Raw genomic sequence first — 25,405 nt, forward strand, 5'->3', positions numbered from 1 at the left:
TGATAGCTAAACTGTTGGCACAAAGCAAAAATACAGTAATTGGAATTGATTTGAACATAGGTATAGAAAGGGAGGGCAAATGCTCCAGAAGATGAGAACGAGCTCAGGACTGTTCCATCAAAGAAACAGGGAAAGACTAGAGTTCAGAGTAAAGAATAAAACTGAACAAAAAAGAGGAAATGATGATAATAATAATAATAATAATCCTTGCATTTGATATAGTGCCTTATCATGTCGATGAGACGTCTCAAAGTGCTTCACAGAATATATTGTAAAGTGACTTGATTGTATTTTGTGGGCAAAAGGCAGCAGCCAGTTGTCCACTGCAGTGGCACACAAACAGTTGTGGAATGAGTGACCCAAATCTTTTTCGAACGAGTAATTACTCACAGAGAGCGATCCACCAATCGACTAACAATCAATTTCCTACTTACTGCTAATTAATAATCCTTGTATTTGCTATAGTGCCTTTCACATCGAGAGGATATCTCAAAGCATTTCACATCATTTACTTTTAAATATAGTGACTGTATTTGTAGGCGAATGCAACAGGTAATTTGGACACAATAATGCCTCACAAACAGCCATGAAGTGAATGAACAGTGTATCTGGGAAATTATTGGCCAGGACATCGGGAGGAACTCCTTTCTCTTAGCGAATAGTGGTGTAGGACCTTTAACAACCACCTGAATAGGCAGATTGGACTTTGGGTTAACATCTCATCTGAAGGACTGTACCTCTGACAAGGCAGTTTATCCCCTGCATATCACTAGTCTGGCAGCCTGAACGATCAATTCAAAGTCCCAAAATGGTGCTTGAAGCCACAACCTTCTGACTTGGGACGAGAGTGCTGTAACTGAGCCAACCTGATACCTAAATTAAATTAAATCACTTAAATTAAATATATAGCAAAGGGATCAAAGCAAGATTTGAGAAAAGTTTAAGGGCAAAAAGACTAAAATTGGATACTTGTTTGCTGTGTTCATCTACGAAATACCCAGGCTTTACTCTTTACACAAAATGCTATTTGAGACTCTCTTTGGATATGAAAGGCTCAATACCAAATACCTGGTCTATTATTTAGTAGTCTCAACAGTTCAAGAGGCACAAACAGCAGTGTTTTTAAGGAGGTCTACATCAACGCTTTTCCTTTGACTTGTCAGGCTTCACATTAAAATAACGGCTTCTGAGTGGTCTAACAGTACAGAACTGAGCAGTTCCTAGCCAGCAGACAGCACAGCAAGCTCTGTCCCAATAAAACCAAAATGCCTGCATTATTGCTGGGCTGCAGGGTCACATTCTCCCCACAGTATTTATCTGAACAGTCAAACCCTCTTGGCAAGTGCAACTTTGGTTCATAGAGTAAAGGTAGGAGAATGGATGTAAACAAGAGTTCTTTCAGAGAGTCTGCACAGTCACAGTGGTCAGTGGCATCCATCCATTCTGTAAATTTGTATTCTAGGAAGGATTGCTCTGCAGAGATCAGCTTGTGTTTGAAAAGCTCAGGGACGATACCTTGCATGAGGGGCGCTAGATATATGCATGTTGTTGATGTTGTTGAAACGGATACAGAGGGACAATTTACCAAGTAATTACTTTTACTTGCGTGTGTCCTCTCCTTCACAGATGGCAGCAGATTAGAATACTGCAACCTTTTTAGGCACATCCTTTTACTCTTTCAATGTCTCCATAATTTTATCCCAGAGCCACATCCAATAATAATTATAATAATAATAATAATCCTTGCATTTGATATAAGGCCTCACTGCTTTGTTGAGATGTGTCAAAACAGTTCACAGAATATATTGTAAAGTGAATTGACTATATTTTGTGGGCGAAATGCAGCAGCCAATTGTGCACAGCGGTGTCCCCCAAACAGTCGTGGATTGAGTGATAAATTATTATTATTATTTTTGCCTCTTTCTGCAGCTGTATGTTGGAAGCCTCTGTGCCCCAGATTCAATGGTTTAGCAATAATACAAGAAGTAATGCACTATTTGGGGTGAAAAATTAACATTGTTTTCTCCTGGGATTTGACCTGATCCAGTTGCTGCATTTCTCCCAAATCACTGTTTGTTTCTCTTCCCAGGCAATCAGTCAGTATTTACCCAGAGGTGACCTGCGCCTGAGAGCTGCAATCTATGAAATGATCCTTTATGAGTTTTTGGAAAGTGATTATGAGGTACCGTTTTTTTTTGACTGCTACGGGGGTGGGGTTGGGAGTTGGGGTGGGGTCGCGGGCGGCATGTGTGTGGTGTGGCAGCTGAGCACCACACTCCTACCAGCATGTTTGTCTTGAATCTCATTGCTGCGACTTGCTCTTCAGCTGGTGCCCTTCAGACAGAGTGTTGTATACAAATGGTTACTCAGACAATTCTGTTTGCCAAAGGCAGTTGTGGGGAAGCCCATCACCTACTTGCCCACAAATACTATCCTTCTGACGGAAGTAGTGGAACATGCATGGCAGTGAATTGAGAGCCACAGTTTGGAGGAATGAGGAATAAAGCTGTTAGACTGAGGGTCAAATTCTGCACTTGTCCATCAGGCAGCAGGGTCAGCAATCTGGAACATGAACCCTGGCCGATTTATCCCCCTCCCTGTAAACACAAGGCTTGAGCTGGATTGTACAGCTGCCCTGACTGAGAACAGACTAAGGTTGAAACCTGGGGCCGTACCATTCTTCACAGATCAGGTGCTTGTGGCTTAGGCTTATTTGAGACATCTTTGCAGCCTTTTCATTCAGGGTTTAACTCCAAAAACAGGAAACTAATCAATTTTTCAAAGTGATATTTTTAGGTCTGAGAAAGAAATCATCTCCTTTATTTTACTTGAGCGAGATGGACAAAACCTTTGTACGCAGATATGTAACGGGTGTGTGCCAAACTGGAAATTGGATAAGATGAGATCTAATGGTGATAAGCTGATGTATTTCTGATTCAAAATGTTTCGATGAATTTTCCTATGTATTTCACAGTTGATTTTCTCGCACGTTTCAACTGATTTTTCACAGGACAAAAATCCCTCATAAGAACAAGAAATGCCCAGAAAAGGTCGGTCAGCAACCGAGAAAGATAGGAGGAAACTAGTACCTTAGCATTCAGTGTGCGCTCCTCGGTCATTTGCGCACTCGTGTTTTTTTTATATAAAAATAACTCCAATGAAAGCTATTGGTTTGGAAGAAATCCTCAGGAGGTGACTCTCAAAAGCAAAAACATTTTCTTGAGGTAAAAAGTGTGAAAGGGCTTCCCACTAGGAGAGCACAATATCGATCGAAAATCTTTAAATTTCTGGTCAGGCGTCAGTTCAGTGATGGTTTCGTTTCGGGTGGGGGGGTGGGGGGTCGCACAGGGGAAGAGGGAGTATGTATAGGTTTGGTATCACAGACCGCACACTGTGCAGAAACATTTCCAAATGCCATTTTTCTCCAGTGCTGAAAACAGTAATAGGTTAATAGCTGCTTTCAGGCCCTGAATAGCAAATTGCCAGGTACAGGGAGGCTTTGCATTTGACTAATCAAGCAAATAAAAAAATGGGGAAAAGTAGCACAAAAACATTCAGAACCTTTCCTGGTGTATTCAGATTGAAGAAGAATGTATAATAATTTTTTAAATAGAACAGTTTTGTAAACGATTGCAAGCTTCACATTTAGGTAACCTCTGTTTAGCTGTCTTGTCAAATATTTAATCAAACTGATATTGGTCAATTTGCTTATATTTGTCATAGATAGAATGATCTTTAAACTGCAACTTTAGCAATTCAGAGGTGGCTGTGAAATGCTTTATAGTGAACGCAGTTCAGTAAGGTTTCTGTAACATATTTGTCAATCTGTGCTCTCATGAGAATTGGGTATATTGTAAAAAAAAAATCTATTGTTTTTAAGGGTTTTGCATCACTGATCAGAGAATGGCCGGGCGACCTATATAACCACACGGCTGTGGTCCGAACTGTGTTAGATCATTTGGACAGGCATCCAAATAACAGAACGCTGCTGACAACTCTAGCAGAATTGTGAGTACTTTGTATGGGTACTTCATTGGATTTGTGGAGTCCTGTAGCTCAAAAGAGAATTCGCCTTGCAAGCGAGAGACCTGGGTTCAGTTCCAAGCAGGGTGAAATGTTGGGCAAGCTTCCTTACTCCACACTCCTCTATTTACCTGGCAGAAAATAGGAACCTGGTTGTTAGTCGATTGGTGGATCGCTTTTCTGGGGGTAATAATTTCTTCAAAAAAAAAAGTAAATTGGTCACTCAATCCACGACTGTTTGTGGGACACTGCTGTGTGTAATTGGCTCCTACATTTTGCCCACAAAATATACAGTCAATTCACTTTACAGTATATTCTGTGAAGTGCTTTAAGATGTCTTGAAGTCATATTAAGGTGCCATAGCAAATGCAAGGATTATTATTATTATGATTTGCAAAATGGCCTCTCAAAGTGAAGGTGGCAGGATGTGTCGCTGGCTGGCTACACTTGGATCTTAATAATAATAAAGTTTGCATTTGATACAGCGCCTTTCATGTCTTTGAGAGACTTAAAGCACTTTACAGAATATACTCTAAAGAAGAGTGACTGTATTTTGTGGGCGCAATGCAACAGCCAGTTTCGTACAGCAGTGTCCCACAAACAGTCATGGAGTGAGTGACCAAATTTTATTTGGGGAATTTGTTGGCCAGGATACTGGGAGAAACTCCCTTCTCTTTTCGAATAGTGGCATGGGATCTTTAAAGTCCACCTGAACAAGCAGATGGGACCTCAGTTTATTACATTATACTGTGGTTGGCCTGAGACACAGCCACTAACTTCAGGATCGGCTGTTTGCAAATCAATTCATGAATATTGAAAAGTATTCTCCAATGATGCTCAAAGAGAACAAATGCCTTTAATAATCATAATGGTTTCAGAGCAAACTGTTCGTGTAGCTATTATCCACCAGGCTAAACATAAAGCTGTCTTTTGCCAGTGGAGGGGGGCTGTGTGATAATTAGTCCTCTGCCTGTTTTGTTTTATTATTTTCAGGTACACATATGACCAGCGATACGATAAAGCTCTTGAAATTTACCTAAAGTTACGACATAAAGATGCTTTCCAGCTGATACACAAGCACAATCTCTTCAGCTCTATCAAAAATAAAATTGTTCTGCTCCTGGAGTTCGATACGGAGGTAGGGAACCATGTTTTGTGTGTGCTGCAGATCTTGCGTTCTGCTTCCGTGAAGGTAGAACACCATCAGTTGCTTGTTATTTGTTCTGTTTTTGTTAAAAAAAACTAAACTAGGATCTTCAACAAACGGAAATTCTGCAAAGTTGTTTCACTCTTTCCCCGCCGACCCCAACAATGGCATTTGACTCCTTTTTCCTTTTAATGAGCTACGGTTCCTTGGGTGATGGGCAGCCTTGTACATCCATCAAGTGGCCATTGTTAATGTGTGAATATCAGTAAGCTATTCTGCTTCACAGCTGAGCCCAACCATGTTTTCACTAGACGTCAACACACAGTTCTGTTCCAGCAGGGAAATATGATACGTTTTTTTTTCCTTGACCCAGGGGACACTGAGACCAATTTCAGCACCCAACTGTTGCTCCAGCTGAGATCGCATATCAACCTTCTGTGTGTATGATTTTGTACTGCGCCAGTTATTTTTGCAAAGTTTATCCCGAACAATTCATCCAACAGAAATGTACAGGGTGACCAAAAAGTCATGGTACCATTGCAATGTCTAATAAGTCTTAAAGAAATTATGATATTTTTGTTTTGTCTAAGATGATAGAGTAGTTATAATAACTTTTTGTTCACCCTGTACTTCATTTCAAATAATGCTAAAACAGCCTTAACAATGTATAAATCTGCAAAAGAAACTTATATATTTGTATTTTTGCCCACATAATGGATGATGTATACATTAGAGTAGCTGAGGCTAAGTAAAGGTGGTGTAAACGGTAGATTAATTCCATATTTCCATTAAGACCTCAACTTACAAAAGTCTGCAAATATATCTGGGCAATCTAGCCTGCACGGCGTTTCATATCCTGGTAGAGTAAACCTCTGGGTTACCACACTCTGGGTATCCAGAATTCATACCTAACCAGACTGCGACCAAAAGGGAAATTTTTTTAAAAATTCTGCGTTCCCATGTGTAGCCTCCTGCTAGCACACTCTCCTAGCCACACCCCCGCTTCACTATGCTGGCTGACCTTCAGTGGCCAGCGATATTGACTTGAATCCCCTGAGCAAATTATTCACCGTCTTCGGTTCGCAGAATCCAAACAATTACAATGCCTGTACCATCATTGTAATTACACATAGCCACAAATTCCATCTCTCCGACTGGATAATAGGGTAGTTATCACAACTATTTGGGCACCCAATACTTCATATGAATAATCCCCACCTCAATTGGTCCAGCCAGCCAGGGTTTCAGTGTACCTGATGTTTCTCAGGGAATAATGATAATCCTTACACTTGATATGGAACCTTTCATGTCAAGGGGATGTCCCAAAGTGCTTCACAGAATATACTGTAAAGTGTGTGAACTGTTTTGTGGGCGAATGCATTTATTTTTATTTGAGGTAAATATTCTGGAGCAAATGCATTGTGAATCACCTAGACTGCTGCTTGACAAGTAACCTGCCTGAGGCCTTAATGACTGCTTTATCATTGTGTCGATTTCAACTTCTTTTTCAGAAAGCAGTGAACATGCTTCTGGACAATGAAGATAAAATTTCGGTAAGTAAGGTCCCAACTTGTCCTTGTCCTATAACTTTTGAAATGATGCTATTTAGAAAGAATATTCACCAAAAATAAATTGTGCAGTAAAGACTACTTTTATTAAAGTAAGAGTTGGCTGTTTTGCTAAATGTTGTTTTTTGGTTTATTTTGGTAAAGATTGATAAAGTTGTTGAAGAACTGAAGGACCAACCAGAACTACAGCATAAGGTAAGTGTGCATTGTGTTAATATTAAAGAGCATCTCTTTTGTTTTCAGCATTACGTTCAGTGAGTGTGGCTCATCCGTGCTGGGTACCGTTTGTACCTGTGATCGCTGATTCCCATTGCAAGATTACACCTGTAATTACAATCGTATCTATGTTGTCAGGCTTCATGACCAGCGAAAGCTTTTTTTTAATCAGGAGCTGAAAGGATGAAGTCTATGTCTCTAGATGATACGAAAAGCGTGAAGACCGAGCAAAGAGAGGAATTTCACACTCTTAATGTGCTGAACATTGCGCAATGAAGTTTAATATCTACACAGTGAGAATGCAGGACGAAGTAGAGCAAGTGGCTTCCTTGAACGAATGCACAACTCGAAGGAAAGATCACACTGAGCAGCTTGTCCATGACTGCTCTGATTCAGAGCAATGGCGATAAAATATATGCAGTAACTCGGCCATGTGTGGGGTGCAGGTGGGGTAGGGGTGGTGTGTGCATGTGACGTGCACTCTTGTGCATGGAGTGCAGGTGGGACTTGTCTGTATGTGGGATGCAGGTGGACGGGGGGCATTAGAGATGAGTGTAATAACAAAATTAAAATGTCCTATTATGCAGGAAGTATGTCGCATAATTTCTTATTTATAGAACATTTAACTAGCACTTTGCGTGTCAAATCCTATCTTAATTCAGGATGGGCACTAATGTCTGAATTGCATGTATTATGCAGTCCTTTTCTGAGCTCAAGATGTACTGGAGCAGAAACGATGCTGCACCATACTGTGTCAGGGTGCTCACAGCACTTCAGAAAACGTCACTGAATTAGCCTTTGATCGATCCCAGTTCTTAAGTGTTGCATGAAAATGCAGTGAATACGCTGAAGAGAATAGCACAGAGGGAATGGTCACAATTGTTGATTATTACTTGAATAATTTCTGTTGATGGAAACCGTTTTTACCGTGAAGGTTTGCCAGGGATGGCACCTCTTCACCGCCCACCCCTATCCCCAATCACACACTGACGGTAAAATCGTGACCTGCCTGATGAAAAGTCAAAGTAATGACCTGCAGATTTTTTATGTTGTTCCTTGCACAAGAGAGAGCTAGTTCTGTTTTGTTGAGTGATGAATTTGTGGGCTTGGCAATTGCACAGGATCTTTGAGATTGTTCAGCGCCTTAGGACGTCCTTTCCGACCGTAGCAAGTTTCTTCTTCAACCATGCGTACAGCCACCTCCCCCTCACCCCCGGCTCGGAGTCAGGCTCCGCCACTGTTAAGCCATCTGAAATGCTGCCCTGCTTGGAGGGCGCCTTATAAGTTAAATTGTTGTTGTCCTCCCGACATGAAAAGCGCTATACAAATTAATTTTGTTGTTTTGTTGTTGTTCCTAATTACTATTCCATATTAATAATTAATGGCAACAAAACCAGAAAAGGGAAACGTGAGTAAAATTATCTGATATTTAGGCACATCTCCTGGCTTCTTCTATTATGGAGTCTTGTAGCGTAGTGGTTAGAGCACTCTCCTCGCAAGCGAGAGGACCCGAGTTTGATTCCCAGGCAGCGTTAGGCAAGTTTCCTTATTCTGTTTACCTAGCAGTAAGTAGGAATCCAGTTATTAGTCAATTGGCTGATCGCTTTTCTGGGGGCAATCATTCAAAAAAATAAATTTTAAAGAATAATACTTTGGTCACTCAATCCACACATTTGCCCACAAAATATACAGACAATTCACTTTACAGTATATTCTGTGAAACGCTTTGAGATGTCTCAAAATATGATGAGGAGCAATATCAGATGCAAGGATTATTATTATTTAGTAGAATTTGATGAGGAATAAATTGGTCCAGAGATCCCATATAACTGCAAAATGCATCATTTCTATTCCAACATGAAATGACTAGAGAATTATCTCTATTCACTACTCCCCACCCCCCACCACACCATAAAAAACACCTCTCTGATTTAGAGGGTGCACTGTTAATGAACAGACTTTGAGAAGCCAAGTTCTGCCAAATCTGATGGTCGTTCTCAATTCTCAATCGTGTCAGGCAAGGGTGGTGTGTGTGGGCAAAGTGAGACAAATAAGAAAATAATTCACTTAAAAAAAAAGCAAACAATTTGAAAGGTGCTGTTGAGGGAATAGACCTGGGCACAGCAGTCTTATATTGGGCTCTGTTTCATCTCTGACTGCCTGCCTGGATAATGTGTGTGGAAGAATGGATATCCTGGACTGCGATAGAAAGCTATAACCTGGTAAAGGAGTTTACTGCTTGGCATTAGGTTACACACTAAGCTGACTCTGATATTTTATACAAGCAATATGGCTTTATTTTAAAACTGAAATATAAAATTGCTTCTCTTACCTGATTCAGATTTTTGCTAAGTCCAGGTCTTCTATGTCATATAGTTTCCAGTGTTAAATTGGGAAGTCACCTCAAAACGGTTTGAGGTTAGCCCTACAACTTTGTAATGTCCAAAACTGTCCGCAGTTAGATACTTCCAGTTCTTTCTCGATGGAGTTATGGATGAGCATCACTTGTTTTTGTTTGGGTCTGTGTCCCACATATCCATTGCCATGGGGCAGAGGGAGGAAATCATCTCTTGCTTTTTTACATTTTAAACCCATGTCCTCGTGTGGGTTTAAAATGGTAGTGAGAATGTTGAACTCATTGCCTGAAGCAGTGATTTAATTATAGGTATTATAGGTGCAGTTAAGAGGAAGCTAGATATACACATGAGGGGAAAGGGCATGGTGGGGGTAAGGAGTGGATGGGAGCCATTTGGAGCCATTATGAGATGGTTAAACATGATCACAGATTAGTTGGGCCAAATGGCTTGTTTCTTGCTATACATTCTATGTAAATCTACATCAATAAGTCATTTTGTATCTATTTGCATCATTTCTGTGTCTCAGCATTTTCTAGTCCTGGATCATGGCCCCTTCATTTTTTTGTCTAATTTAAAAAACAGCTCAGCTTTGTAAATCTCTCCTCATAACTGAGCTTCAAGTCTCTGTCCTCCTCATTGCCTTACTCACCACCTCTGTAACATTTCTTTTGATAGTGCCAGAGTCCACAAAGGCGTTTGAATATGATGTATTTCAATGTTTCTTTATTGTGCAGCAGATCACAGATGTGTTAAATTTAGCATGTATTTGAGCCCCCCCAAAAATTGGTGATTTGCGTACATGATTCACCAATAGCAACTCTTGAGTCATTTACTGGCAATGCTTTGCATAACTGGCGTATTGCAGTCCATTCTTAGGGCCACAGCCCTCCCATTCGCCTCCGATGCTTTGCAGTGGGGTTCAGACAAGTAAGTCTACCATGGCCAATGCTGCCCATTACCAGCAACATACCCTGTTCTTCACTGTGAATCACTATTAAGAAATTCTGTTTTGAAACACTGATTTTACTACCCCATTTAATGTGTATTCACAATGCTAGGCAGCAGGGAATGATTGTCACCATGTTTCCAGTGTTTGGGTGCAGGGATCATTGAGCAGTTGGAAGAATTTTATTGAAAGCTCCAAATTACACTGGAACCACATATTGGCACAGTTCTATTCCCTATAGATGTCTTACAGTTTTCCTCCACAGTCTCGTGCTTGTGATATAAGGAACCTATGGATGTAGTTCCCATTCACCATTTTGTTACAATTCCATGCATATTATATCTATATCCTTCCTAAGTGGTGATATAAAAAGGGTGCTTGAAAGTTGAGATTTGTTTTTTGATTTTTTTTTAAGGTTTATTCCAATACGTTTATATAAAGAAACTTACAGCAGCTCCTCATGTTTTTCTTTCGCTGAACAGTATCTGCATAACCTGTTTAAGCGAGATCACCATAAGGGACAGAAGTATCATGAGCTACAGATCAGCCTGTTCGCTGAATACGATCGAAAAAATCTGCTTCCGTTCCTGCGAAACAGCACCCATTGCCCGCTGGAGAAGGTAAGAGCATCTGACTGCACCATGGTGTGTCCAAGTAACCAAAACCTTAGGCAGGTTTCCTTACTCCACACGTCTCTGCTTACCTAGCAGTGAGTAGGAAACCAGTTGTTAGATGATTGGTGGATTGCTTTTCCGGGGGTATTAATGCCTATTAATTAATGTGGAGTCCTGTAGCTCAGTTGTGGAATCCTGCAGCTCAGTGGTTAGAGCACTCGCTTTGCAAGTGAGAGACCTGTGTTCAATTCCAGGCAGGGGGCGAAACCTTGGGCAAGTTTCCTTACTCCACACAGAGCCTAATAATAATCCCTCCAAAAACCCAAAACAATAATTAAATTGGTCATTTTCAATCTACGACTGTTTGTGGGACATTGCTGTGCGCAATTGGCTGCCGCGTTCGCCCACAAATATACAGTCAATTCACTTTACAGTGTGTTCTGTGAAGCGCTTTGGGACGTCCTCCCGACGTGAAAAGCGCTATATCAAATGCAAGGATTATTATTATATATTATTATTATTATTAACAATAAATATATATAAAAAATAAAAATTTGGTCACTCAATCCACGACTGTTTGTGGGACACTGCTGTGTGTAATTTGCCAACAAATGGCCAGTCACTCCAGTATACAGTACATTCTGTGATGGGCTTTGATACATCTCAATGACATGGAAAGGCGCTATATTAAATGCAAGGATTATTAGTATTCAGTCAATTCATTTAACAATATATTTGTCAAGTGGTTTGAGACATCTCAACAACATGATGGAGCGCTATATCAAATGCAAAGATCATTATTATTATTAAAATAAACATGATGTAATTAACTCGCTCGAGTTACCAGAAGTGTTCTGAGGCCTGATATTCCATTGAAACTTCAACCATAATTTGGAAGTTGCTTTTCCAATGGAAAACTATTTCAACTCTTAATTCAAAGTGAGGGAAAATTGAGAAAATCCACATTTCTTAATTCCTGCTGCACCACTCCCAACAAGTATGATTAATTAATGTCAGAATAATTATTTACTTATTTTGCTCCCGGTCTGCCAGGTATCATACAATTATTACTGTTTGTTTTTTGTAGGCTCTCGAAATTTGCCAGGAGCGGAATTTTGTTGAAGAAACCGTATTTTTACTAAGTAAGTGGAAGCTAAACTTGGTGAGGTGGTGGGTGGAAGGGAAGGAGAGAGATTGATGAGTTTCAAAGTCTAGCCTGGAAAATAAGCCTCAATCTCCAATACAATAGCCACTAAACACTTCAAGAATCGAGTTAATGTCACAGTTGTGATGAATATCAGCTCAATGCAATAATTTCTATCATTCCATCTGTGGACCAGTGTAAGCCTACCAAATGTAAATCAAAGGAAGGTAGGTGTAGGAAATGTTCAATGTATATCAAGGGATGTCTTGAATTCTTGATGTTATTCTGGCATCAGACAGCCATCCCTGGGCTATCGTCTTGGATGTAACGTACACTCTATAACACGGGATAGACTGTATCATTTTGCTTGAAACCCAAACCATTCTCTGTCTCTGAAGCACTTATTGTCTCACAACTTGCAAAACAAGGTGGCATATCAATCCAATAGAAAGCAAAAGCTGGTTGCATGTAATATGAACAGAAATGAAAACAACCAAGATATTGACATTCCCAGTTCTATGACATGTTCCTGTTGCAATTTTTCAGTTGTGTAATGGAGACAAATTTACCTCCAGTAATAAATGTGCTATTTGTTGTGACACGGTTTAGAAAGAGGCAATATTTTTTTTTAAAATACCCTTTTTCTGTTCTATCCATCCAGCATGATGGCTAACTGCTGTGCGTAATTGGCTGCTGCGTTTCAGCCACAAAATATGCAGTTAATTCACTTTACAGTATTTCTGTGAAGCGCTTTGAGACGTCTCAACGACGTGATAAGGCGCTATACCAATACAAGGATTTGTATTTTTTTTGTACTTTTGCTTTAAGTGGTAAATACTGCCATCCACTGGACTTTATCTCTCATTGACAATAATGGTGACAAAATAAGTGGATGTGAAACAACAGTAATTCCTGAAGAAAACATTTGTAGCACTTGGGGTTTCAGATATCTGGAGAGGTATTTGGGAGTGATATGGCCTGCATATATTTAGGATCCATTCTCTGTAAAATGAATTGTTTTTGAAAGGTCTTGACCAGTGGTTGCTGTGCAGCACTTGATATGGTGTTTCAATATGATGTGGTGTTAAAAATGCTAGTTCTCTCCCCAAAAAATAGCGTGACCTGAACAGTAATGATTTCTACAGTGTTTCTGTAAATATGCTTTCCTTTTAATTTACTGTTCTCCGAAGTAATTTGAACAGAAACATAAAAGGTTTCTATAGTGTTTTAGTATATGTATCCTCCTTCCTTCCCCTTCCTCCCCACCCCCACCTTCAATGTAGTAACCTTTGCTAAGTCACCTCAACGCTGTAGCTACAGGGGCAGTGCAGGGAAGAGCCTAGGTACTCTGCCAACTGGCTCATCTGCTAATTCCTCAAAACCTTACCACAATGGCCAAGGTTCAAGTCTAGAGTTTGATGGGTGCAGCTAAACCAACATCTTCTTGGAGCAGATAGTTCACTTGATCAGGGCCCCGGCCACTCAGGTCAATATCTGCTGTCGCTCTCACACAGGCACTTCCAAGTCGCTCACAATCCTGACTCAGATGCACGTTGCTGTTATTTCATCGATAATTTCAATCCACAACTGTTTGTGAGAGATTGCTGTGCGCAATTGGCTGCCACTTTTTGCCCACAGAATACACTGTCAATCCACTTTACGGTATATTCTGTGAAGTGCTTTGAGACATCTCAATGACGTGATAAAGCATTATATCAAATGCAAGGGTTATTATTATTTATAGTATCACAAACTCAGTCCTCAACATATGAACTAGTTTCACCCGATTTTACACTTCCGTTATTGGATGCCTATGGGATTTATGCTCTCAGGATTTTGTAGTACTTCTAATAATAAGTAACTATTCCAATCAATTCAGATGCGGCTGTGGTTTGCTGGCGACCGATATTGTTGAATTATCCAAAGATTTAATAGAAACCACACTCATTAGTCCAAAGTTACACTCTTTCGAGATTCAGTAAAATTTTAGAAGAACAGTTAGTCAAAAGGTGCTGTGGGACTTCTCCCTCATTCAAGGAACTCCTTCTCACAAAAACTTTTTTATACCACAATCACACAAAAAAAAACTGTCCCGTCTGAACCGATCATTTATCTGGATGCGTCTACATCATTGGCGATACATATTTTACGTAATTCCTTAGCCAATTTGATTGTTCTACTGTAATGCAAACTTCTACTAACCAACCCAGTCAAAAGTTACTGAAATTCATTGCAAAACTTAAGCATGCACTATCTCTTCAAGAATGCATTGTGCTCATATTTAGTAAAGTGTTATTTTATACATTTTATTACTTTTTGTCTCTCTTCAGCTTTCTCTTCAGTTTCTCTGCTCTTTCTCAATCTGGTATGCTTTTCTGTCTGATCTGTAGATTGTTTAATTCCAGCTCCCTTGCAATACTACTCTGATTAATTAATAGTAGGACATGCAAGTGAACTTGACCTTTTACCCTCCTTCCCAAGTGAGAAGGACAATATTTCAGTGCAAATAAACTCAATGGGCTTCTGACTGTCTTCATTCTTATGTGGAGTCCTGTAGCTCAGTGGTTAGAGCAGTCGCCTCACAAGCGAGAGGACCCGGGTTCGATTTCCATGCAGGGCGGAAACTTGGGCAAGTTTCCTTACGCCTCCATTTATCTAGCAGTAAGTTGGAACCCAGTTGTTAGTCGATCGGTGGATTGCTTTTCTGGAGGTAATAATCCCTTCACAAAAATATATGAAAAATACGAATAATAATGTGGTCACTCAATCCACGACTGTTTGTGGGACACTGCTATGCACAATTGGCTACTTCGTTTTGCCCATAAGATATACAGTCCACATACTTTACAGTATATTCTGTGAAGCACTTCGAGATGTCTTGAAGACATGATAAAGCGCCATATCAAAAAAAATGCAAGGATTATGTAAAGCCTAGGTGTAAAATCATTTGGGAGGTGTTCTGCTTATTCTAAGGTAATGCTCCTGGTGAAACTTGCTGCTCAGATAGTTTGGTGATAACATTTATTGACCAGTATTTTGAGAGGTAGAGGAAGCAAAGTGTCAGGAATGCTTACTGTTGTTCTTTCTCCTGATACAGGCAGGATGGGTAATAGCCGCCGTGCGCTACAGATGATAACTGAGGAGCTCCAGGATGTGGACAAGGCCATTGAGTTTGCTAAAGAACAGGACGATGCTGAACTCTGGGAGGACCTGATCTCTTATTCCATCGACAAGCCACGTACGTAAACAACAACTACTTGCACTTATATAGCACCCTCCACGCAGGGTAGTGTCTCAGAGCGCTTAACAATGGAGGAGCTGACTCAGCCTGTGGTGGGGGGGTGACTGTAAGCACGGTTGAAAAGGAAGGTTTTCAGGCAGAACTTGAAAAAGGGGAGAGAGACGGTAAAGCGGAGGGATTGAGGGAGAGTGTTCCAGAGTTTCAGGGCCTAGTGGCTGAAAGCCCGACCTTCAGTGGTGGAGCGGAGGGTGTGAGGGACAAGTAGGAAGCCAGTGCCAGTTGAGCGGAGGTGCCAGATGGTGGATTGGGGAGTGAGAAGGTCAGTTGGTGCCAGGGAGCGAATGGATTTCAGCACGGGTGTGAGGATCTTGGAATCGAGATCTTAAACCAGCCTTGAATTGAGCAATTGACAGTGTGCTGATATTAAATCGCTTGAAGTGGGTTCAGGGGGAAAGGTTTTAAAACAATAACAAATTGCATTATATAATGCCTTTCATGTCAGGGAGAACATCCCAAGGTGCTAGACAATGAAAGGTTTGCAATGAAGGGTTGGGAACAGAGAGGGGGTTGAAGGCAAGTGGGGAAGGAGCAGCGAAGATGAACAAAGGCAAGGCCGAAAAGGAAGGTCTTGAGATGCACCTAAAGGAGCCAAGGGAGGAAGCACTTTCTCAAAGTTTGCACATTTCAGAATGAGGCGTGATTCTGAACGAGAAATCTAAAACAAAATCAAGGCATTGCTTTTTTCAAGCTCGGCAATGGTTGATTTTCTTATTAAATTCACACTTAATTGCTTATAAAGATATTAATATGGCTCTTATATTGTAACTATATCAGGAATAGTATCAACTACATGTTACCTTTATTCAGTGAAATTTTCTCCTCATTTGATTTTGTTGTTAACTATTTAAATCCTTCGTAACCTGAAAAGACAGATACGTGAAATGGGAATTTATACACAAGATCTTCTGATAGGATGATTGTTTCATTAACTCGCCATTTGAAAAGCCTACAGGTAGGAAGTAGATGAGAAGCTCCACAACCTTATTCTATGGTTCTGCTCCTAGGAAAATCTGGAGTACAACTAGTTCTGCTGTGGGCCATTATTCTGAGAAGAGGGGAAAACAAGGTGTTTGGATTACTTGCTGAAATCTGTTACTCTTTCTGCTGATACAGGTCCTGGGACAGCTGAATTAGAGTATGAGAGTTAGAGATGGATTTTGGTTCTTTGGCACTGTTCAGTCCATTACTCCAGCATTTCCTGATCTTGTTTCACTCACAAAATACACAGTGAATCGACTTTACAGTATCTACCCTGAAGTGCTTTGAGATGCCTCAACAACATGAAAGGCGCTATATCAAATGCAAGGATTATTACTTATCGTAATTAATATTGTTGCCTCTAATTTCGCGGATGATTCTGGCCTACTTTAGTCCAGTCTTTCTAGGTTGGAAGGATCGCACCTGGTGCTTTCTGTTCATTCCCCTCATTTCCTGGCTTTATTTCAGATTTGTGGCAAATGGTGTTTTTGTTTTGAATCTGGAGCACCATGGTGTTTTTTAAACTCGGCAATGGTTGATTTTCTTATTTAATTCACACTTTGGAGAACGATTGTTTCTAAAGATACTAATTTGGCTCTTGTATTGTAACTATCAGGAATCATATCAAATGGCAAGGGATGGAATGGATTCCAGATGTTAAATGTTTGGAATGCATGGCTTTGATCATCAATGAATGGACTGGGGTTCATGTTACATTGTTCATTGTTGTTGATAGTTAACATTTCCCTTGCAGCCTTTATAACTGGATTGTTGAACAACATCGGCACCCATGTTGATCCAATCCTGTTGATCCACCGAATAAAGGAAGGCATGGAGATCCCTAACCTGAGAGACTCGCTGGTGAAGATTCTGCAGGACTATAACTTGCAGGTCAGTTGGGGAGTGGCGAGATAGCTGAATAAAAGTATTTTGATCACCCCCATCCTCGTCCGACTCCACTGGCTTCCTATCACACAGAGGATACAGTTCAAGATCCTGATTCTCACCTTCAAAGCCCTCCATGGCCTTGCTCCCCCCTACCTCTGCGACCTCCTAACCCCTACCAACCTGCCCGCTCCCTCCACTCAGCGGGCTCTGGCCTGCTTCACATCACCTGGTTCAGCCTCCCCACCATTGGCGGGCGGGCCTTCAGCCACTCTGCCCCTACCCTCTGGAACTCCATCGCACAGGCCCTCCGCCTCGCTCCCTCCCTTGCCTCCTTCAAGACCTGTCTCAAGACCCTCCTTCGACCGCGCCTTTAGTCACCCTCCTTCCCCCCCCCCCCCCCCCCCCCGGCCTCCACCCTTCCCGATCCCAACCCCCAGCTCAGGTCTGAAACATTAATTGTCTAGCGCCTTGGTACGTCCTCCCAATGTGAAAAGCGCTATACAAATGTCATTTTGTTGTTTTTTTCAACGTAGGAGTAGGCCATTCAGCCCCTCGAGCCTGTGCCACCATTCTATTAGATCATTGCTGATCTATACCTCATTTCCAATTATCCACCATTGCCTCATATCCCTTGATACTCTTACCTAATAAAAAAAAGTCAGGCTTCATCACGTTGAATACTTTAATAATGATCAGAATTGCAGTGGCTTCATGTGGACAGTTTGTGTATTTCTGAATGAAGCGTGACTCTGAATGAGAAATCTCACATTTTATCTCTTGTAAGTGTAAGTTTTATAGCATCTAACCAGCCTGAAATATCATGCTTCACTAAGGATATACTAAATGAATCACTTGGAAAAGGCATTTAATTCTTCAAAATAGTATAGCTCATTAAATTGTCTTATTAGATTGTGCATGTTCTTTAATTGGTGTGTTCAGTCTTTTTCACGTATGTACACAAATAGGAACATGTTTGAAAACATCCTTTTTATAAAACAAATTGCACTTTTGTATGCTTGTTTTATACCATTGATGCATGTTTTGTTGTACTCTGCATTCTGAAGCCAAAATGACTTAAAATGAAAACATCAGCTGGATATGCCTATTGCGTAGGTATCAATTACAGAATGTGTTGGAGCTGCACAATGTGACTCCAATTTGATCTGCGTGTACTGTTTACAGTTGTCCAATGAAAAGTGCTGCAGGTTGCTATTCAGGGATGAGATTTTAAATTCATTTGGGAAATGGAGATAATTTGTATCTTTCTATATCGCCCTTGTATTTTGAAATGATGAAATCTTAAATAATAATCCAAATGCCAGTTAGTCTGCGATACACACGCACACACGCAGGCACGCACGCACGCACACAGGCACGCACACAGACAGACAGACACATGCACACAGAGAGACACACGCACAAACACCACAGACACACAGGCACTCACACAGACACATGCACACTCAGAAAGCAGGTAACGTGAAGCTGACGCTTGTGAAGAAGAAGTGGATAAATTACCTGTGGAAACAAATTATATTTGTAGTTTTTTGTTTTTTTTAGCACATTCTATCGATTCACCTTTCACCAGGAAGTGGCTGAGTGATGAGATGATAGCAAAGGAAAATGTATTGTAGCGCGGATCCCCACGCAGGCTGATTCGGAGTCTGGCATGGAGCTCGCGGGCAGGCCTGCCACCCCTATTATAGACCAGCACATTCGTAATCCCCGCCCCGCTCTAACTATTAACCATTCAAGGACACTGGGTCGCTATCCTACATGGAGGGTGCTATATAAGTGCAAGTTGTTGTAACCAACCTCAGGCCAGCCCTCCTGTTAAGCACTGTGAGGCGCTATCCCACGTGAAATGTGTTGTTGTTACATGTGGCCTAGACTTCATGCTCCAGGCCCAGGCCAGGGTCTCCAACCTTCTCAGACCTGCCCCAGTACACAAGGGAGATGGGGGCATCATCACCTCCTTGAGGAGGCACAGGCTCCACCCCTCCAGCCTTCCTGCTCTTAGGTCCCTAGTGCTGCTATAGTCTATTAACTAGGAAGTAGTAATGACTGAGGGTAGAACTCATCCACTTGCTCACTGCTATTTACCAGGATTTTGGTTGAGTCATTATCCCAAACCACCTGAGAATATGACGGTGCTTGTTAAATCGGAGGTGCCAGAGCTGCACAGCGTACGTGGAGTCAAAATCCCTCCACTTTGAACACTCCTTTGCTGCTTTCAAAATCCTTCCTAAAAACCCACCCCTTTGAACATACCTTCAGCTAACTCCTTCCTACCCCTTGCACAGCTCAAGTTTCCATTCCATACCCGAAAATTGCTTCGAGACATTGCTCGACTACATAAAAGTAGAGGTTGTTGTTAATAGTGGAAATGTTCAGCTGACCATGAAGAAGCACACATCCTAATGCGGAGGTTGAAGTTTATTGTCAGCCATTCAGTATAGTGACAGTGATGTATCGTATGCTTGTCTCCACCTTTTTTACACCAGTTCTGCCTCTCGCGTCACCCAATCTTTGGCTAGATTTATCATCTCCCCCTCCCTCAGCAGTAGATTTCAAGATTCTCACTTTCAGATCCCACCACAGTGTCATTCCACCCCACCTGGCTGTCCGATCTTCTCCAGCCTCCTATCTCCCACTGCATTCTTCTAACTCGGATTTCTTGCTCTCGTCCTGTTCCCTCTTGTTACCATTAGAGGCCGTTTAAATTTATTTATTGTCCATGACCAACTATCAGAAGAGCCTGATCAGAAAAGCAGGTTTGGTCCCTCCAGTAACAAAGTCTGTGGAGTGGTTTGTTGTGTTGCAGAGTGTCATATGACATTTCCTTCTCAGATTTCTGTGAATTAAACTCTTATTGGTACAATGCGAAATGCAAGAAATGCATTGTGTACCCCCACTAAACCATATTGCAATTCTTTTCAGATTTTATTGCGAGAAGGATGCAAGAAGATTCTAGTTTCGGACTGTTTGGCTTTATTGAAAAGAATGCATAAAACTCAGCAGAAAGGTGTCCATGTTAATGGTAAGTGTCACTCACATTATTGACTCACATCTCACAACCCTGCAGAATTTGCTCCACGTTTAGAACATGAATAAGGTTGTGCTTTACATTCCATGCTCTTGTACTGCTAGTTTAATGCTGAATGTTTGAGCATGTTTAGCTTGTGTGGAGGGCACCTGAGTGTCAGGTAGTAATTCACAGGTTTGTCTGTTAACTCACAATGTCTTGCGCGGAACAGGTTCTCGTAATGTACACCCATCGTATGAGGTTACATTCAATAACATTTGGAATTTTAAGTGTGTGAAGATTTTGTGTTGAGGGACTGTGAAGAAGGATGGAGGTCAGACTGTTAAAGTAATACTTTGGCGGAGATTGTTTCAACAGCAATGTAAAAGCTCCGGTGTTGGATTACATCATGTCAGCACTGCTGACAGAGGAGCGAGAGCACCGGTAATCTATTCTGCATTTGGAAAAGAGTGAATGGTACACCAGTGGTGTACTGTGCTTGTTGGTGAGCTTGAAAAAAGGGAGGTATATTTGTATAGCGCCCTATCACATCGAAATTTCCACAGTAATTGATATTGTGTGATCAGTTTCTGGAGGCAAACACAACAGTCATTTTTGTGCACAGCATCTTCCAGGAACAGCCTTAATGGATTTACCTGGATGACTTGTTGGCCCAGAGACCGAGAGAAACTCTCTTCTCTTTTCAAACAGCGCCATAAGACCTTTAATGTCCATCTGAACTGGCAGATGGCTTAAATGTAATCCAAAGGATGACATCTCCAACAATAATTAGATAATTATTTGGGCAGCACAAGTTTGCAGGGCTATTGGGAGAGTGCGGGGGAGTGGGATTGATTTGGATAGCTCTTCAAAGAGTCGGCACAGACACAATGGGCTGAATGGCCTCCCTTCTGTGCTGTATAATTCTATAATTCTATGAATACTCCCCAACCACTATACTGTAGTGTCAGCCTAGACAGCTCAAAGTCCTGACAAGGGCTTGAACCCACAACCTTCTGACTCGGAGGCGAGAATGCTACACACTGAGCCAGGCTGACATCCGATCTGCTGTGGGGCACGATTGAGTCGAGACCCAAACCTGCTGCTAGCTCTGCTCTCCCAACACCCCCCGGAGCTGACCAGCATTATCAGAAGCAGTTTGGGAGCCAGCCACAGCTGGAGCCTCTTGACTTGGGCAGGTGTAAAAGGGTAATCAAAAAGGCAGCAACTTTTGGATTTTTGCAGGCCACTATTTTGATACTCATTTCCCTCAATTTGCTTCCCTGCTGGGAATGTTTCCACTAGTGTTTTGACATGACTGCTATGAACTGCTGAACATCCTTTTGTGGAGGCAAAAGCCATGTTTTGCCAGAAAAATGTAATCACTGTTTTGTTTTTCTTGCAGAAGAGAACATTTGTGAATCCTGCCACGCTCCCATTCTGCCTGCCGGTGAGTTGCATTCGGAGTCAACAAAGACTTGTAGACATCAACTGATCGGGGACTTTGAACAGTTAGTTGTCTGAACCTTGTGCAAATGTCATGCATCTCATGTGAGATCTGCACCCAGACACACAAAGAAACAGCTGATGTGGGTTGACCCAACCTGGTTTTCTCCCATCAGGTGGCGCTGGTGAAGTTCGGATTTGCTGCCATCTGACAGCTTTGGTGACAGTCTAACAATGCTTTAGTTCTTTCATGTTGAGGGGAGTTCATGTTGACTCTTGGTGGGATGGGAGGTGACACATCTGATGAAAGACCTGAACTCAATGATGGGTAGTAACTGTCATTCAGGTTTTATAAATAGAATATAAAAAGCGAAGAGGTAATATAACCGTATATAAGTCGTTAGCTAGACCACAGTTAGAATATTGTTTCCAGTATTGGTCACCCCACTTTAGGAAATATGTCAAGGTCTTAGAGAGGATGCAAGGAGATTTACTGAGATGATACAAGGGATGAGTGGTATGGCTGTGAGCGGAGACCAGAGGAACCAGACCTTGCTGGAACAAAGAAGGTTGAGGGTGAAATGATAAAAGGATGAATGGTTTGCCTAATGAGTCAGTAACTAGAGGGCATCAATTTAAGAGGGTTAGTAAACAAGCAATTGGGGAGGATAGGAGAAATGTTTTCATGCAAAGAGTAGTTAGGATATGGAATGCCCTGCTGGGAGCAGCGCTTGAAGCAGAATCCATATTGGCCTTCAAGAAGGAACTGGACAAATCCCTTTTATATAAAGAAAAACAGCTTCAGAGAAATGGGGAAAGGGCAGGGAAATGGGACTGAAAGGAATGCTCTTGAGAGAAGCAGCACAGACACTATGGGCTAAATGGTGGTCTTCTGTACCATAAATTTCTATTGAGAGGGGATACAGTCTCTTCAGCAGGAAATCTCTCATGAAATCCATACTTAAAGAAGAAAAACTGAATTCTGGAAATCTGCTGTATGCTAATTGCACAGTCTGGAATATGTTGACACATATTGATTCTGGGAAGATGTCTGCCCACTTGTCTGTAGAGGGCAGCAGGTCAAATTTGAATTATAGGTACATTTGGTATGGTGCCTATACCACAAAGAGCAGTGACTTGTGTGTTGTGTGGATGAATGCTTTTGGGTTTTTTCTGGTGCAGTTTCTCCCAGGAGCTGGTGGGTGAGAGTAAAGTTTGCCCTGGAATAGTTTGTGTGCGGTGTTCGTGGTATGTGCAAAGATCAAGCATTTCTGTTTCTCCATTAAGTCTGACCTTTTCTGAATGTTGCTGGAATTCGTGTTTTTCCTTCCGAGTGTTAGTTCCATTCACTACAGAACCTGTTCTTCTCATTTCAGATGTTGCCAAGATGTTCAGTGTGGTAGTTTTCCACTGCAGGCACATGTTTCACAAAGAATGCCTTCCCACACCTGGCATGGTAAGTTGTCAAGTATTAGAATTAATTTGGTGTCAGTATCTTCCATGATTGATGTGACCATATGTAGTGCTTTTGTAGTGGACATTATATTCCGCTTTTGTTAATATATTCCATCTGATCTCAGATTGCAACATTTGGCAATTTACTAATTTGGGGATGGGGAGAAAGCAAACATTGGCGCATTTGGCATTAGGTAAATGCTGATGAGTGCAACTCCTTTGTTGTGATGTTTGACAGTGTGTTTTTTTAAAGCCCCTGCCCCTTTAAGACTCTCTTAAAGTGTTCATCACATGATATCTGTTTTTTACCCTATGTGTAAATTCCCTATATAATATGCAGGCGCACCAGATACTCCCACAAATGGAAACTAACACGTACACTGCTGCTGTGGCTAATGATTCCCAGATTTCTTTCCCATCTAAAAAACGAGGAGAAAGAATATGACCCAAGAAATGCTGTTGACTTCAGAGGGATGAGACCGTTTTAATTGCTGACGTGCATCTAAAATAGTTTAGTAGAGCAGTTCGGTGATGAATTATATGCAAGGAATCATGGAAATACCAGATGTTGCTGATGCCAAATATTAACGCTAACTTGCATTTACATAGTGGCCTTTTATGTACAATAATGTCTCAAGTACTTTACAAAGATGGGATGCTGAGATGACAAACAGGGAAGGGGGGAGCTATAGGCATGGTCAAACAAATGGGTATTAAGGCAGGATTTAAAGAGAGAGAGAGAGAGAGAGTGGGAGAGAGTTCCAGAGGTTAGGAACGCGTTGATGCCCTAATTGAGATCGCACAATGATTTGTGTAGGCACACCATGAGCATCCATAGGGATCTCCTCTCAAGCATGTCTATGTAAAAGTTGTGTGTGTAAGTATCTGTTATATAACCCACCACCAACACTGCTGTCAATGGTCAAGTTGGTGAAGCAGAGTCTGCAGTGTTGATCCTGTGGACTGTGGTCTTTGATTGCCAGTTTGCGAGATATCAGCTTCTTACACTTTACCATTAACAACATTGTCATGAGTATGGGCGGGGAGAAGAGAAAGAGGGTCCACTCCTCCGTGACTATCAATGTGATGGCAAAATATGCCACAAATTTAACTCCTTATTTCTTGGTCTATAAAGTGATCAGTGTAACTTACCCCCTATTCCCCACACACTCCTTCCAATGGCTGTGTAATGATACTAATGACTTATTATTTTTTGTGTGCAGTTTTGTAACATATGCAGTGCCAAACGCCGAGGGCCTGGCAGTGGACTGAGTGAGCTGAAGAAGTGAGGATGCACTTTGAATGAATGCTGCATCGTCTGTGGTGATTGAGAGAATTATCTGACTAATCCTGGGCTGTCGGAGGATTTTATTGTAAGAAGTCCAACATTGGCTTGGTGCTTTAAAGCTTGTGAATGTTTGTCAAATGGTCTATCTTAATAAGATTACTTCGCAACCACTGAACCTTTTCCAAACATAACTTGTTTAAAACTGCGTTTGAATGTAGCTGAAATAAAGTAGATGGATCTCTGTTGCCTTGAATTCCACTGTAGTACGTTTTTAAAGACAACATTGAGCTTTTGGGGGATGTGTTAGAGCTAATGTTTGTTTTTCATAATGGAGTTAGTCATCACAAAAGCTACAGCTAAGATTTGTTTATCCTCATAAATTGCAAATCTGTGTTCACCTTGTGATCAATGTATGTTCCACACTAAAGAAGAAGGTGTATATGGATGTTCAGGTGCCACATACAGGATGATTTGAGAAAAACAATGAATATTTTTTTCCTTTGGAGAATCTCATTGCTTAATCCTACAAAACCCCAGTCTGGATTCAATTACTTTGGAATTCAAATTGTACTCCTACTCAGTTTCTCTTTTCTCTCATTCCTAGAACTTTTCATGTTAACTCCTCAAGATCTTTCATCCTACTTTCCTTTCTATGCCATTGCCTTTACTGAACAGCAAAACTGGAGTCTGATATCTAGGAGAGTGTTCCACCACATGCTCACCAATCATGAGAGTGGTACCTACTCCCACACCATCAGTTTGAAACACTTTTAATCTCAAACATTATTTTAACTATCAATCGCAACATAGTAAGTACAATAAATCAAGTAAACCTGGACTGAATTAATTTAGCCCGTGAGCTTGAAAGCATGTCTATAATGTTTAGTTATCATCGCAGTAAATGGCACCACACAAATGAGAGGTAAACTACATGCTTATACAATAGTATTTAAACCCTTTTTTATGTTTTTGCGGTGCTCAGTAAAATAAAATTAACTAAAAAAAAACT

The 25,405-nt window shown here is 41.2% G+C and overlaps 1 protein-coding gene across 4 annotated transcripts in view; it reads left to right on the forward strand.

The window, feature by feature from the left end:
* The window catches only part of vps41 (VPS41 subunit of HOPS complex), a 91,029-nt gene extending 66,388 nt beyond the window's left edge, over positions 1-24,641 (forward strand). For all 4 annotated transcript variants that reach the window (XM_042346868.1, XM_042346869.1, XM_042346867.1 and 1 more), the window contains 13 exons: positions 2,090-2,182; positions 3,881-4,008; positions 5,017-5,161; positions 6,682-6,723; positions 6,883-6,933; positions 10,740-10,877; positions 11,959-12,013; positions 15,113-15,253; positions 17,049-17,185; positions 20,123-20,222; positions 21,613-21,657; positions 23,030-23,109; positions 24,332-24,641. In XM_042346868.1, coding sequence (XP_042202802.1) covers positions 2,090-2,182; positions 3,881-4,008; positions 5,017-5,161; positions 6,682-6,723; positions 6,883-6,933; positions 10,740-10,877; positions 11,959-12,013; positions 15,113-15,253; positions 17,049-17,185; positions 20,123-20,222; positions 21,613-21,657; positions 23,030-23,109; positions 24,332-24,397 — 1,221 coding nt within the window. In that variant the 3' untranslated portion in view covers positions 24,398-24,641. The remainder of the gene's footprint in view (positions 1-2,089; positions 2,183-3,880; positions 4,009-5,016; positions 5,162-6,681; positions 6,724-6,882; positions 6,934-10,739; positions 10,878-11,958; positions 12,014-15,112; positions 15,254-17,048; positions 17,186-20,122; positions 20,223-21,612; positions 21,658-23,029; positions 23,110-24,331) is intronic.
* The last annotated feature ends 764 nt before the right edge of the window (positions 24,642-25,405 follow it).

This window comes from Callorhinchus milii, unplaced genomic scaffold (genome assembly GCF_018977255.1).
Source record: "Callorhinchus milii isolate IMCB2004 unplaced genomic scaffold, IMCB_Cmil_1.0 Scaffold2, whole genome shotgun sequence".
Taxonomy (NCBI): domain Eukaryota; kingdom Metazoa; phylum Chordata; class Chondrichthyes; order Chimaeriformes; family Callorhinchidae; genus Callorhinchus; species Callorhinchus milii.